Source organism: Varanus komodoensis, unplaced genomic scaffold (assembly GCF_004798865.1).
Source record: "Varanus komodoensis strain SLA01 unplaced genomic scaffold, ASM479886v1 scaffold17, whole genome shotgun sequence".
NCBI classification, from domain to species: Eukaryota; Metazoa; Chordata; class Lepidosauria; order Squamata; family Varanidae; genus Varanus; species Varanus komodoensis.
In genome coordinates this window covers 10645068-10660503 of record NW_025335505.1, presented here as the reverse complement: position 1 = coordinate 10660503, position 15436 = coordinate 10645068, and the positions used below count along the sequence as shown (strand labels likewise).

At 39.8% G+C, this 15436-nt stretch overlaps 1 protein-coding gene across 1 annotated transcript in view; it reads right to left on the bottom strand.

Moving 5' to 3' along the window:
• MTCL1 (microtubule crosslinking factor 1) overlaps positions 1-15436 on the bottom strand; it is an 80212-nt gene that overhangs the window by 32181 nt on the left and 32595 nt on the right. The window contains exons 3-5 of the mRNA XM_044426682.1: positions 14139-14198; positions 2350-3675; positions 1314-1469 (exon numbers count right to left, since the gene is read on the bottom strand). Of these exons, the coding sequence (XP_044282617.1) occupies positions 1314-1469; positions 2350-3675; positions 14139-14198 (1542 nt within the window). The remainder of the gene's footprint in view (positions 1-1313; positions 1470-2349; positions 3676-14138; positions 14199-15436) is intronic.

Below are 15436 nucleotides of genomic sequence, written 5' to 3'. Positions count from 1 at the left end.
GTGGGTTGTCATGCCTTGAGAACCTGGGAGAGGTTTGTCAGAGTGGCTTGTTTTGGGCTTCTAAGCTATCCTGCATTCCACAGTTTATAGTAGGCTTTGTTTGATCCACAGTGTGTTGCCAGGTTGTCTGAACCTGGACAATATGACCCATCATGGGTGAAGTCCTCTTTCAAATGAGTCACTTGGTGAGAGAGACAAGAAACCCTGGCTGGAACTTGTCAAGTGGCTGCTAAGAGAGCACTGTATAGCTAAACAAAATGGAGTGAGTGCCATTCTCCAGAGAGGTCACAAGTTGCACAAGTTCAAACAACATGATACTCAAAGGCTGAGTATGAGTTGTAACTGAACCATTGATGGTTGTTCACACATGGGTTATCATGTTGTTCAAACACAGCCAGAAGAACAAAACCTGGTGAACAACCCCAAGATCACATAGCAACAACAAAACCATTCATTCTTTCCATGGGTGGTTCATGGTTATGAAGACATAGTTCACTAGAGTGGCTAGGTTCAGACAACATGAAATCCCACATTTCAGCAACCACCCGCACTCAGCTCATTTTCAGCTTTTGAGTATCTGTTAACGTCTCATCTGAATCCAGCCACTAACTAGCTCCAGGCCAGATCGTCAGACAAGAGGATGGAAACTTATGCTTTTCACCTATTTATTGTGACTGTTCACAATATTACACCTATGGATAAAGATGTAAGTCTTCATCTAATGCGTCCAAAGTAGCTGTGAAGGCTCTGTGCATGCAAAACTGTGGTTCTATGAAAATAGACGTGAACAATAGACACAGTGGGATGCCTTTATCTATTTGGGAAGGTTCACGTAAGAGAATGGATTTTGGATCACTTCCACACAGTCAAAATACTAATACGTATCAAGTAAATTACTAGGGGCATAGCATGCCAGAACCTTGCAGACTATTGCCCGAAAGAGGGGTACGATACATAATTTAACTTCACATTGCTTTCCAAATTCATCCAATGTTAGATAACACAGCTTCTCACATATCACACATAGCATTTAGGCTTATTTCAGCTATAACTGATCTGTTTATTTCTAGATCAGTCATGGCTATATCCGGGAGGGCTACCATGACCAAGATATCCATAAAGTTTAGAGTACCTAGATTCTTTGATTTACAATTCAAGCAAAAGTTACATGGTGCAGAAGGTCACCTTGTTCAAACTGAAATTGTGGTGGCTCACATTCATTATTCCCCACCCCCAGCTAGTCTGAGTTTCTGGGACAAACACTGCTTGTTCCCTTCCAAGGTAGTAAGATGATTTTAGCAGGCTGGGCTAACCTCTAGACTGAGACAACCCTTGCTTCCTGGCCTGTAGAGTTTAAAGTCTCCATCAGCTCTGCAGTGTGGCTCGCTGGTGCCTCGTTGGTGATGAATCTCTCGCTCGTCTCCGTGGTCCTGGCTGTGCTGCCACTCCGTCTGATCCCTCAGTTTGGACTGTTAGGTGCATGGGTGGGGTTTATAACATAAAAAAGACAGAAGGGAATAAAAGAAAAACAAAAATGGGTAAGGTAGACGATTGAAAAACTACAAGACAAAGAAAAGCGTGAACAGAAAAACCAACTTAAATGCAGTGGCATAAGAAAGTGAAGAGAACAGAACTAAAATGAGGATGAGCAAAATAATGGGCTGAAACATCTGAAAAGCAAAAAAGAGAAAGAGAGGGGAAAGAATGCAAACACTGGTTATGAGGCGCATGCAATGAAGATGCATGAGTCAAACCAATAGCAAGCATACACGTTATGGAGGATATGGGGATATGCGGCTCTTTTGTCCTTACTTGTGCTGTGCAGGAAAGCCATATAGAGAGTGGCAGCTGCGGCAGTACAGACATAAGCCAAGGGCAAGCGCATTGCGAAAGGCAGCCCTTCACCGGCTGCAGCGTGTCTTTGCTGTGATCAGGCTTTTCAAGAATATAACTTCTTTCACTTAGCAAGATCTTTTGAGAGCACATTTCATTTTAATAATGCGTGTAAAAGAAAGAGGATATTGGTATGATCGGCACAACTGCTAAAGGTGCATGAAAATGATGTTTATGTTGGCATTTCCTGTTGGCAACTACTTTCTTTTAAGTTGAAGTCCTAACAGGCCAGTTAGGAAGAGCACATAGCATCTGCTGTAACAGATCAGAGTTGGGGAGGGAAGGCTTAGGGGTCTTTTGCTTCTATTAACAGCCTCTGTACTAAAGAAGCAGAGAGTTAGAAAGAAAACCTATCAGAGGTTTAACCCACACTTCAAAATCATAACAAAACAGCCACAAATAAGTTTTACACCAGTGCAGCCAGAAAGCATGAAAACAAATTAGGAATCTACCTACCTGGAAGTCTGTGATTAGCTCCTTTCCCTGGTTACCAATGGGTGAATCCCTGGATAAGGAAGTCATTGTGGACAGAAAACTGGAAGATTCTGTAAGATGAGGGAGCGGGGAAAGATCTTCCATTTGTTCTTTGAGGCCTTCTCCAATGTTGTCAACCTTCTCTAAGAAGGTTTGTAGTTCCTTCTGGAAATTTTTCATCCTTGAATTAACACTGTCCAAAAGTCCTGGTTCATTCTTGCACTCTATTTTTTCTTCATCCTTTTCAAAACTTTGCTCAGAGGAAACATTGCTGGTTATATTCACTTTTGCTTCATATATTAAACTATCTGTATCAGTGATTAGACGGTCCATAGCTCTTTCAAGCCTTTCAGCCTCATGTCTAATGTTGATCAAAGACTCCGCATCCTCTTTGGCCTTTGTTAGTTCAGTGGAACAGAGATCACTAACTTCTGATGGCTTTCCACTCCCAAAACCTGATGTCTTTTCATATGCATCTTCAGAATCGCTCTCGCCCCCAATAGGTCCCTCTCTCTTTGGTTGAGGTAGACGTCCTTCTTCATTGTCACATTCTTTCTTCCCTGCATCGCTCTCAGCGTCACTGTCCCTGGGGCTTGAAGTCCGCAGTCCTAGGTGAGAGGCAAGATCATAGCGCTGCACGTTGGACATTAATACACGATTCTCATACTGGAGTTTCATCACTTTCCCACTCAGTTCATTGATTTGCATCCGGGCTGTTTTCAGCTCTTCTTGTAAGGATCCACCACACTTGGAAGTGCTTTCATCAAGCCAGCCAGAGTCTTGCCCAGGCTCAAATTTGAATTTATTTAACTCATTTGTTAATTGTTTATTATGATCTTCAATTTCAGAGATTGATCTCCTCAACAGCTCTGCTTCTTCTTCTACAAATTGCAAATGGCGACGCAGCTCTGCAGCTGACTCTACAGAGTCACCATAAGGTGAGGTAGGAATGCTTGAAACATGGTCCTGGCTAATACAGACCCTTTCATACTGGCACCTCATATCTTCCATTTCAGCCTTAATACCTCTGTTTTCCACCTCTAGTTCTACTAACTTCCTGCCCAGTATGTTAGCTTCCTCTTCTACTAGCTTCAAGCGAAGCTTCAGTTCAGCTTCTCTGGTGCTGGGTGGCCCTCCAGCCTCTCCAATGGGAAGAGGGCTTTCCACATCTCCATAGATGGATTTGTACTTCTGGAGTTCTTGTTCAAGTTCATCTTTCTCTCTGCCTAGCTTGGCCATCTTCTTACGCATCAGTGCTGCTTCCTCTTTGGCAAACTGAAGCTGGCACTTCAAGTCAGCACTATCTTCCTGTCAATCAAAAAAAGCCCCAAATAAAGATTAAAAGGTTTCAATCAATGCAATGCTGGTTAGTTGTTGTTAAAATTAATCACATATCAGTTCTTGGAAAAATAATAATTACAAAGTGCAAATGTTTCAAAAATTGCACCATTTTGGGTGAAAGTTAGGAAGATCATTTAATTTAGAAAGCGAGGGCTCTGTTTTTACATTCATCTACTTCAGAATGCATGTATTTATAATTTTATAAAATCTTCCACCAAAACCAGCCACAACAAGGCACACCCTTGATGAGCAACACTGTAATTAAGTGCACACTTCCATGAGCTATCGTGCATACTTAACAATGACTGTTTTCCACAATTAGAAAATTGGAATCAGAAAACACTGTCTGATATTTTATAAATAAAAGGTAGAATGAAAGTAAAGGACTTCTTGGCTTCATAGAGGACACAACAGAATCATGGAGTTACTTCTGATTCAGAACAGATGTTTATATCCCTGGAGTTGATATTAACTACAAAATCAGGTATCAAGTATGTATCTTAGAGAAAGCCCTAAAGGTGTTTTCTTCTTCAAAAACCTTTACCTTATTAGCAATTCTAATTCACTGAAAATTCTAGTGGGGATTTCCCCATTGGCTTTAAATTGACAAACATTTTCCTAATATTTACTCTGAGTTATTGGTTATCTTTCACTGAACTTGGTGACATCTAAATTCGGGCATTTTTGTCAAGATAAGACTATTTGAAAAGCAGAATTACAGACTCTTGGAGGCATATACATTCAGCCAGAATTGCTATGGAGAAGCTTTGAAGACTGATAAGTACTTTGGAGATTTCATTATGTAAACAGTGTTCTGCAATATTTATTCATTGTATGTAGATTTTGTCACCTCTATGGCGAAAAAAGAGAAGAAAGGATTTTCTCCAGAATCAAGGGGTGGAGGAGAAGATGATATTAAGGGGGGAGGTGGGGGGAGAAAGAAGAAGAAAAGAGACAAATACATATATACAGAATAATTATCCTAAATATATGAAGCCAAGCAGTTACATTGCCTGGGTTCACATGACATGGCAAACCACCATGGGAACTGGCTATGGTGGATTGTCATACTCTGTGAATCCAGCCCACTCCTGCAGGGTGGCTTGTTTGTGAGCAAAGAGCCACCCTAGCAACCCAAGGCTTGTTCGAAGGGTTGTTGTAGCCACGATGGGTTACCATGTTGTCTGAATTCAGGTGACTGATCTCTTTATAAACACAAGGAGATGGTTAGTGAAACATTTGGCAAGAATGGCAAAATCCTCTTGGCACTTTTGCCGAGCTTGCCAGTGACAGTCACTCCATCAAGCGTCCAAGAGGCATGTTAGACGAACCAACACTGGCTCAGACCCTCCTGCACCAACTACATTAACCTTTGATCCTACTGGCATTTCTTTTCTATTTCCTCTACTTTTTTTTTTTAAAAAAAGGATATTGCTTTTTGTGATGTCCAAAGTTACAGCCAATGGCAGGCCCTTCAAAGTGTCCAAGCAGTATATTGAACTAGCTGTCAAAGGTTCACCACCCATTTTTAAAAACTGCACCCAAGATTTACATAAATGTTTACATTATTATTTTTTTGAGGGGGTGCACAACATCAACAACTCTCAAGTGCAGGGCCTTGACAAAAAGCCCCTCATACAGAAAGAAATACCTAACAAAATGCAAAACCCAGCAATGCTAAAGTCAAATCAGTCAAATATATAAATAATAACGTAATATTATGCAATTGAAAAGGCAGCTCTAGGATTGTAAAAGGTGTCCAGAAAAGATTACACTGTTTGAATATCAATAATTACACTAGTGTAGGTTGCATGAGGAGAATCAGCAGAAGCAGGAGCTTTCTCCTATTGGATCGGCAAGGGGCGGCATAGAAATGTTTTAATAAATAAATAAATAAATAAATAATCAGCCAATCCATGCTAGGGCAAAGCACGATGGTGGCTGTCCAGGAAACCACGCTTTCTTCCTCCTACAATTCCAACTGCAGTAACAGAACCCTTCTCATATCAAGAGAGCAGAGTCCATTTTGGCATCATTGATTTCTCAGAAATGTTGTTTTATTTTAAACTTAGGCACCCATACTTTTTGTATTATTTCTACAGAGCATTTCTTAGAATGCAGGACTCTTTCTATTTAAATGTATGTGTACCTTCTTTACCACATCTATGAATGGTTGCATTATGTCTTCTAAGCTTAGAATTGAAATCTGTTTGTTTCTTGTTTCCTGTGTTCCCTTCCTCATTTAAAAAAATCAGAGAAAAAATATTCTTTTGCTTATTAAATATAAACCAGCTCTTAAAAGACCTATGCCATGTTTTCCTAATACAATATCTCAGATTTAAAAGCCAATAAAATATTTGTATTAAAACTCCTGTTATTCTGGAATGACCCTACCTTAACCTGCATTAAAACAATCAAGAGCATTACTCTGAGACTACCAACTGCTGTGAATGGATTGTCTGGCAAAGCATTCAGCTGGCCAATTACTGGAAGAAGCCTTTAGAAAAATAATGGCCTACATTTGACCAATTGGTCAACTAAACAATTAGCATCAAAAAGAGAAGGCATGTGATTGTGGATAGTGATGCTGTCTATGGACAGGGCAGCTGTGAGCTTCCATCTTCACTGATGGAACTCCAGTTTCACTTTTCCAATTTCACCACATGCTGCAGCAACATGGCTCCCCATGCTTCTCCCAGCAATGTCTGCTTTGTTAGAGTGTATTGGTAGTGTGATATATGCACAAATATTTCCTTAAACATATATCTTGAAGTTGAAGATTTTAATGGGAGGAGGGAGAACCTAGCAGCTCCAGGTGACATAGAAACAAGCCTGAAACCAAGGCATAATTCAGGTATGTGTGGTAAGAGAAACATAGTTATAAACACATACTAATCCAAGAAAGATGTACTAAAAGTATATGGTTAAAAGATCATTCAGGTTCCATATAAATGTAAAAGATGGTACTTTAATGGTGCACTCTTACACACGTTTACTCAGGAAACTTCAAGACAGCTATGCATAGAATTACTGCCTAAGGAAAAACAAACTTCTTGGTGCTGTACTCAGAAAAACAATTCTTACCATCCCACCTCACTGCCTTGCCATAAACACATCAAAAGATGCCTCGGTGTCTGGTGGTGAAGACCAGATGACCCCACTCCATTAGTGGGTAACTGTCGAAGTGTAATCTCTGTGTTTTATAGGCTTGCTAAGGTGCCTCCCTAACCCTGTAAGTTACCCTAACATGTAACTTTTTTGTTTACTTAACTTGGCCAGCCTCTTCAAGGTAACTTTAAGTTTAGAAGGCCTGTCAAAGGCATCTAATTAGAGTGAAATGTAACTTTTCTTTATGGTGCTGTGACATGTATCCACTCACTTTCCTATCCATATCAAAGTATCCAATCACCTTCCTTTGTATTGTATTAACTCCTCTTTTGTGTATTCTATATAACCCTAAGGAAATTAACATGGGGTGGATCCATGAATTCAATTGTAAATAAACCTATTTGCCCTGACAAGAAACTGATTTCAGAGTCTCTGGATTGTGGATCTGGTGTGACAGCAAAAAAAGACATATTGTGACAGAAGTAGAGGAGACTAATACGTGTGTGAGAGAGAAAGAGTGAGTGAGAAAGAGATCAAAAGAAATATATAGCAATATTAATTAACAAGATCAAAGCATGCATTGTATTTCAATTAGAGCAACTGCAGCTGACATTTGACAGATTAAACCTTGGTAGATTTAATTTGCTATTATACATACATACATACATTTTTTTCCTGATCCCATGCTCCAAAACTTCAATATTATGAACACAAATAAACATAACATTCATTACCAAATGGCATGCTAATTAAGCACTGAGAGACCAGCTCTGGTAGCAAGACAAGGCTATTAAATGCTGAGCAGCAGAAAAATAACAGACTAATGACATAAAATATGCAAATGAAAATGCCATGCATTCACGTCAGAATTCAAAGTGAGCTCACTTGATACCAAATAATGTGAAACAGGACTTAAAATGACATATTGCATGCCTTCACCTGTTCTTAATCTACTAGGCAGCCTGATTGATCTGGAACTGAGGCTCCCGGTGGCTATGAAAGCCACTTCCTGATTCTCTTCTTTATTGTGTTGGTCTGAATTATAGGACCATTCAGGCATGCCTGCATACAATGCACGTGTGAATAGGGGAACAGAATAATACCCACTAGCTCTACCCTCCCAGTTACCAAACTTTGACTGGTTCATCCTTAAAAAAATCTACGCATACACAGATTCACACATATAGGCTATGCCTACACCTTCTGCATCTTTCATTCTATAAAAAATGTTCTATAAAAAGAAATTGATTGGCTGTTCATAATCTTGTAATCTGGAGAAGTTGCAGAAATGGTTGGAGGGGAGAAAACCGAGAATATGAATCAATTGGAGTGGCAGCACAAAAGCTGTGATGAAAAGTGAGAGTTTAATAACATTCCAACACAGAGGTGTATCTATACCTCTGACCAGCGGGAAGACACAAAGAGCAAGGGTGAAGGGTCAAATCTCCCATCAGCACCTCCTCAATGGTCTCAGGCGGGCAGAATGTAGCTATGCGCTTACTGCATTGCAAGCCAGATGAAATGGTCTGGTCTGGTCTGGTACCAGCATGCCTACCTTGCGCTGAAGGAACAGCTTTCTTTGTGTTCTGACTGCTGCCTGGCATTTCCCAAGAAGCTCCATTCTGCAGCTCTGCTGAACAGAAACTTTTTTTTCAATAAAACTAAATGGAAAAGCCTTCGCTGACCCTCTCTTTGCTTTCATGGTATTGAAACCATGGGGCTTTTAAAATAAGTGATTCCAATATTCATAATCCTAAAATATAAGTTTTTGGGTACTGTAATATATTGAGGGAGAACTTTATAAACTCAGGTCCAGTCAACATGAGATGTAATACATTTGCTCAAGTATCTGTTTATACAGGAAATACAGGAACAGGCAAAATATCCTACAGATATTTTGGCCTACAGCTCCCATCATCCCTCAAAATGGGCTATATTGGCTAGGGCTGATAGGAGCTGCGGACCAAAACAATTGGAGGGCCAAAGTTGACTTCCCCCGAGATGACAGAACCACTGCCACTTGAATTCAGACTCATCTCTTCATAAACAGAAGAGAGTGTTCTCTTTGTGGATGTTTCCCACTGAAGGAAGTACATGTGCTTTTTTGTGGGGTGAGTTGCAGCAAGTCCTCCTCTCTTCTGTGGTCCTCAGCACCACTAGCCACGCTGTTCTGGAGGGCTCCCAACCCCCTACAACAGTCTCTCAGGATGTACGAGGAGGAGGAATCAGCAGAAACAGCCACTGCAGGGGTAGAATTCTGCAGAGCACAAGACTGGATCCAGCCCATGTTCATTCAGTCTGACCAATAATGGTGACCATGTAAGCTCTGGCTGGTTGCCAGTCTTTCCAAGAGGCAAGAAAATTTCATTGATTCGGGTCGCTTCATTGATCTACAGGGCTTTGTGTCTGTTGTAGTATTGTACAATACAGACAAAACATGTAGTACACAGAATGCAGCATTCCAACACATCAGTGTGTTTGTTTGTTTATTATTTTAAAGCAATGCAAGTTTAAATTTATGTGGCTGTCAAATGTGAAAGTGAGAGACAGTGGCCACACTTGCACACAACTGTAAGGCAAAATTCCAGAGAATTTTGCAATTGCTTGTGGGTTGGTACACACAACCCAATAGCATCCACTTACCCCTACCCATCAATGGGAGCAATTTAACTACATCAGAATTAAAGGTTTAATATTATGTCCAGACTGAGATTCTTGGCTTGTCACTCTCCTAATAGGTATATTTTAGGAACAACAAGCCAGTAAATCTGGTTCAGACCATGTTTATTCCCTGATTAATTAAGTTGCTTCTGCAAGAGTGCTCAAGTATGCAACTAATTCATGGTAAATCAGAATTCTGATTTATACTTGCTGACATTAAACATGACGCTCCAAAGCAGGCTTCACAGTCCTCTTAAAGCTAGCCAAAGAAAAAGCAACTATATTACAAATGGATTAGCAATCTGTACAGCTGGAGAATGTTGGTATTATTTAGTACACAGACCTGCTTAATTCATAAGTATAGAATGCCCATGAGCTAGCAGTCGGGAGGAGCCGCTTGCCCTTTCTATAACCACATATACTTCCATTACCTCACAACATTTCTTTAACATCAGGAGAATAGTGCATTCGGTGTAACATAAAATGCCACACATTCTTCTTTCTAAGACGTCTTATTCTGACTTTTGAATCAGGCTGGTTGTAACTCTCACAGGGAATGCTGGTGACTCCTCATTGCAGCCTTTATTGTGAACTTCATAGGAACGATCCATTGTGCTGAACTCCCCCACCAAGAGGTGCATTTATTCATTTACTTATTATTAAATTTGTATTCTGCAACCAATTTGTCCAACGGAACTGTCTAGGTGGATTACAGAGCCAGTAAGACAATAATATACATAATATAGAATAAACTAATAATATAAACAAAACATAACAAACACCATTTGCAACCATATACATAACACAATATTATACAGCTGACAGTAGAACAGTAATGTAAGAAGGTAAAACAACATAGGTTAAAATTCTAAGTCTCAGTAATGCCTTTAATGCCATTAAAATTTGAAGAGACAAAATCAACTGTTAATTGATCAATTGTCCATCAATCATGGATAGCTCCTATAAAGACCAAAATAAAAGCTGCATGGTTTCCCACTGACGTAAGAGTCACTAGGTTCCCTTTATTGTCTTTGAACAATTCTATGAAAGTAAGTTTGTTGTCTTGGCAACAGGGCACATGCAGGTCAAACCATGTGCTCCAATTGCAGTGTCCAGGGACATGGAGAGTCACAGCATCATTATCAATGGTACATCAGGATGTCATCAATAGGAAATTGAGAAAATATGGAAGGCAGAGTCAGCTGTGAGTAATTTCAAATGCATAGGACAACACCCACAACACGCCCCTTACAAAAAGAGCCTCTCCTATTAAAAAATAAGATCTGATAATTGTTTGACAAAACTATGAATAGCATCAAGCCACAAAAATGCTGTTTATTCCTGCTACCTACTTGGTAAGAAAAGGACATAATACGGTAAAATACTGATAAAGTGTCTGTGAGCAGATCATGCTGTGCTCATTCCTGTATTAGCTAATTCTTTTTCGGTGCTGTTCTCATGCGACCAGGCCAAAGGAAATTAAAACACAGATAGCATGAGAATATAGGGCACAAGGAAGCTGAAAGGGTCCATTCACATTCTGCCAACAATGTGATGCCACGTAGAGTGTGGGCTATCATTTCTTATCTTCCTCCTACTTACTGTATGAGGACACTGGGAGAAATCATTTAATGCTGTAGTATATTCAGTAGAGAAGGGTTTTTTCCTTCTTTTATTATTTATATTTTTAACCAAACCAAACCTCTGTTTCTTCTTGGTATGTGGAATCTCAGTTGCATGAGATTTAGTAACAGTTGAGGGATGAGTGCAGGGAAGCCAATTTAAACTGAATTCAGACAGCAGTACTAATCGTTTGGTGCCTCTTGGCAGTCTACCTCTCTCTCTCTCGAAAAAAAAATGTGTATATGTTAGAGTGAACTGCATAAGGAGTTACTTTTCATGTGCTTTTTAAAAAAAATTCCCTGATTGTTGTAGAAATACCATGAAACAGAAGGGTAAGCATTCACCTAAATATGTGAGAAATGGGTAGAAGGATAGGGCCATGCCAATTCCACCCGACTCAGTTCAGACCTTGCAGTATTGACTTTGGAAAGTTGGAAAAGGGAAATGCATCATAACCATAGTTATATTACATTTCTGTAACACCTGCACTCAAAGATCTCTGGGTGCTTCACAACATTTTAAGTCACACATTCAGATTTTGACCTAGCCTGAATCTGCTTAGCTTCCAAGACTAGGCAGGGTCAGGCACTTCAGGCTGTACATAAGCTCCTGTATTAGTGTTCAGCTGAATGAGGAGTCACGGATCCTGCCTTACTCGAGTTTCCAACATGCGTGGTCCCATCCCGCTACTGACATTACACTGGAACATTAGCCCAAATGTCTGAACAGGGCTGGACTTTTGACAGAGGTAATGATAAACTGGCACATATTAGTTATAGATCGATTTCTCCATTTCTAGTCTGAATCCAACCGACTGTTTGTTTGTCCAAAGCCCCAAAATTGCTTGGGATCTATAGGCCTCCAATGCCACCCCCTTTTTGGGAGGGGATTTATCACCAGCCTTAACTTACTCTATCACACTTCGCTGCTGTGTCTTCGTCTTGCATTATGATTGCATTATATTTATACCGCACCTTTCATCACCTTTCTTTTTCTTGCAAGGTACTCAGTGCAACTTGCAACTTATAATTTCTCCTCTCATTTTATCCTCTCAACAACAACACTATGAGCTGGTTAGACTAAAAGGCAGTGACTGGTCCAAGTGGAAGCTAGAACCTGGATCTGCTGTGTCCTAGTCCAACAGTATAACCACTATATCCAGCTGGCTCTCTCTCTTTATATAGAGTATTTTGAAAGTTAACATCAGTGCACAGCATTGCAAATCTTTTTTCTGTTCCTTGCCATAGTACCCTTGCATGCATAAACTGGATATGTTCGCATGGTCAGGCTCACTGTGGGTTGTTCTCCCCCTTGGTCCTTCAGCTGGTATCCCAGTGTCCCTTGTGTCACAGATCATTTTCCCTGTCCCTGTTCAGAATGTGACCCTTTTACATCTACCATCACTTAAATCAAGACTCTTTTCCTTCTCTGCTGCTGTTTCCCCACTAAAGATTCCAAAAAGCACTATTGGGTTCTACTTTCTTTTTCAGCCCCCAAAATGTACACACATCTTGGCAATTTAATAATAATGGTGGTGATTATAACACCACTGATCAGGAATTACACGAGTTAATGCTTTCTGCTTTCCAATATATGCAGTCCTGCCTGGTCTATTACCTTGTCAAATATTAATAGACAAATGAAGCACCACCTTTGTGGTTTCTTTCTCATTTACTGGCGTGTTCCAACTGATGGTGAGGCATTTGATGACGGCAATGTAGCCTTTATATAGTCTGACTGCATTATGCTGTTACCTTTTAATGGTTGCAACTGACAAGAAAATAGACCAGACAAAACTGCATATCTGAGAAAGAAAGCTGCCCTGGGGAACAGTCCAAATTCAGACAGCATGACAACTCCATGGCTACTTGCCCACTGTGGGTTGACATGATGTGCAAACCTTGTTATTAACCCAGTCATTGAACCATGATCTGTTGCTGAAACATGGCTTACAATGCTGTCTTAACACAACCCAAAGCATGGCTTGTTACATTTTCCCCTACCTGCCTCAGTGAAGGCTGTCAATAGCCAATGGAGAGAACATTCACTAGCTAATGCAGAGCATCTCCAGCAAATATATCTTTTCCAGATCTCACCCTGTTAATTTTGTTTTGTTCTTTATTGCACTTCAATCATTTGAGGAAGTAGATAATTGCCTAAGGGCCTGATCAGACATTATTTTTACCAAGATAATGTTGACACGATAAATGTTACATATGAAGCAAGCAGGATTTTTTCCCTTCCATCTTCATTCCCACTTACTACCTGAGGAATCCAAAACTGCTCAGATCACATGAAATCTCATGCCAGGGTAATCTTGTCACAGCGTCAGAGCACTGTCCATAGAAACTGGGAATTGTTTTAGTGGTGAGGAATAAAGATTTTCACCAACAACCATACAATGAGTGAAAATCCAGTTCACATGCCCGATCTGTTTGGCAGTTAATGGTATGAAAGCTGGGGGGAAATATTGATTACTTTATAGCCAGCTGAAAACAGAAGCACAATCTAAAATTTTCCATGGTGAAAAATCATATTCCAGAAATACAATAACATCTGAATCCAGTTGGGGTGAGGGGACAGCCACACTTTTCTACTTTAGTCAGGTTGAAAAAGACTGATAACTTGCGATCACATGCTGTTACCTGAAAACAACAGTTCAGACTCTGAGAGATCAACACACTATGTGTTGTTTTAGGTGCGAACTGCATTTGGTGCCAAGATACTCATTAGCACAAAAACCTTGGCACCAAGGATAAATTTAGCTAATGTCCCTGAGCTCTATCTGCTCCAAATACTCCGAGACAAGGCAATTTATTTTCCATAAGAAAAAAAAAAATCTGCTTTTGTCTACAGACATGGGATGGGGGACAGGGAGGAACAGAAAAGAATCAAAGGTACCATTTTAGCAAAGTTATAAACAATTATCAATTGCAACTGAATTATGGAGATATTTAAAAAACCCAACTCCCCTGATGCCCAACCACATTCACTAAATGTTTTCCCAAAACTGACATGTGCATGGCTGGAAACAGTACCTGAGCAAATGCCTTCTTTTCTTTATGAATATCCCTGCTGCCTCTTCTCTTCAGGGAGCTCTGAGAAACAATAACATAGATAATAAATAAAAAGTTGCATACAAAGGAAAGAGTTAGGGAGATGTTACCAAAGTCATCCAGTGCAATAGTGGAGAACATTGTTTTCTGGCACTGTCTTGCCTTCTGCTTTCAATATCTGATGCCTTAAAAATAATTTTGAAACCTTATTGATGATATTACCACAAATGCTTCTACATTTTACATTAGGTATGCTGCTTGAAACAGCATGTTGCAGTAACAAGGACTGAACGTTCATTCTCTCAAATGAAAACAGCTGAGTCAGTGTGTGTTTGTGAAAGACCTAATCCTTCTGACTGGAAATGCTGTACACTTTCCATAGGTGTTTCACCAAGCCTTGGTAAGGATGACATGGGGGAGGGGAAAGAAATTGGAGCATCATGCATGTCATCTGAAAGATTTAGGAACTTTGACAATAGATTGGACTACAGCTACAATCCTTTTACACAATTATTTGTGAGCAGGACTCATTAGGACTTAAACATGCTTAGAACTGCACTAAAAGATGGTTGGCTTTGTGTATCAGTAGGAATTTTGTTTTGCTTTTGACCGTAAGAATGAAAGATTCTAAGACTAGTGGAAACGTATATGGTAAAATGTAATGGAATTAGTTTAAAGCAATCAACTGGCATTTTGCTCCTAGCTATTGAACTGGATTATTTCAGTTAGTCAGATGCTGAAGATTACAATTAATCCCCCTTTACCTGACCTGTGTTGTAAGCACCGTAGCTATTTACAGTTGACTCACATACAGTAGCATATGCTCAAGCTACTCTACAATTTATTTTTGTTTCTGCATGTTCAAAATGCTAATCTGCTTTTGAGATTACTGTGATTTGTTATTGCTTATATGTTGCCAACCCTGATCCAAGAGAAGTTTTTGAGCCCTTTTCTATTTAGGAACATAATATTGCACTGCTATGAAATAAAATCTCGAGTAGGCCACAGTCTACTTTTATACTAGGATGATTGTTCACATATTTCTTAGGAGCCATACAGAAAAGACAATAAATCTTTTTCCTAAAAAATAAGCCGCTTTATGCCATATGAAGCACAGTCCACTGTTGTCATTGAGATCACTGATCAATATGGTGCAGGAAGAACTAGCTGCTGTGAATGTATTATTTGAACAACAGTTTTAAATAATAGAGAGACATCCATCTGAGTGACCAAGAGCATCCTCTTAATTTTACCTGTGTACCATGCCAAGAAGCAATTGC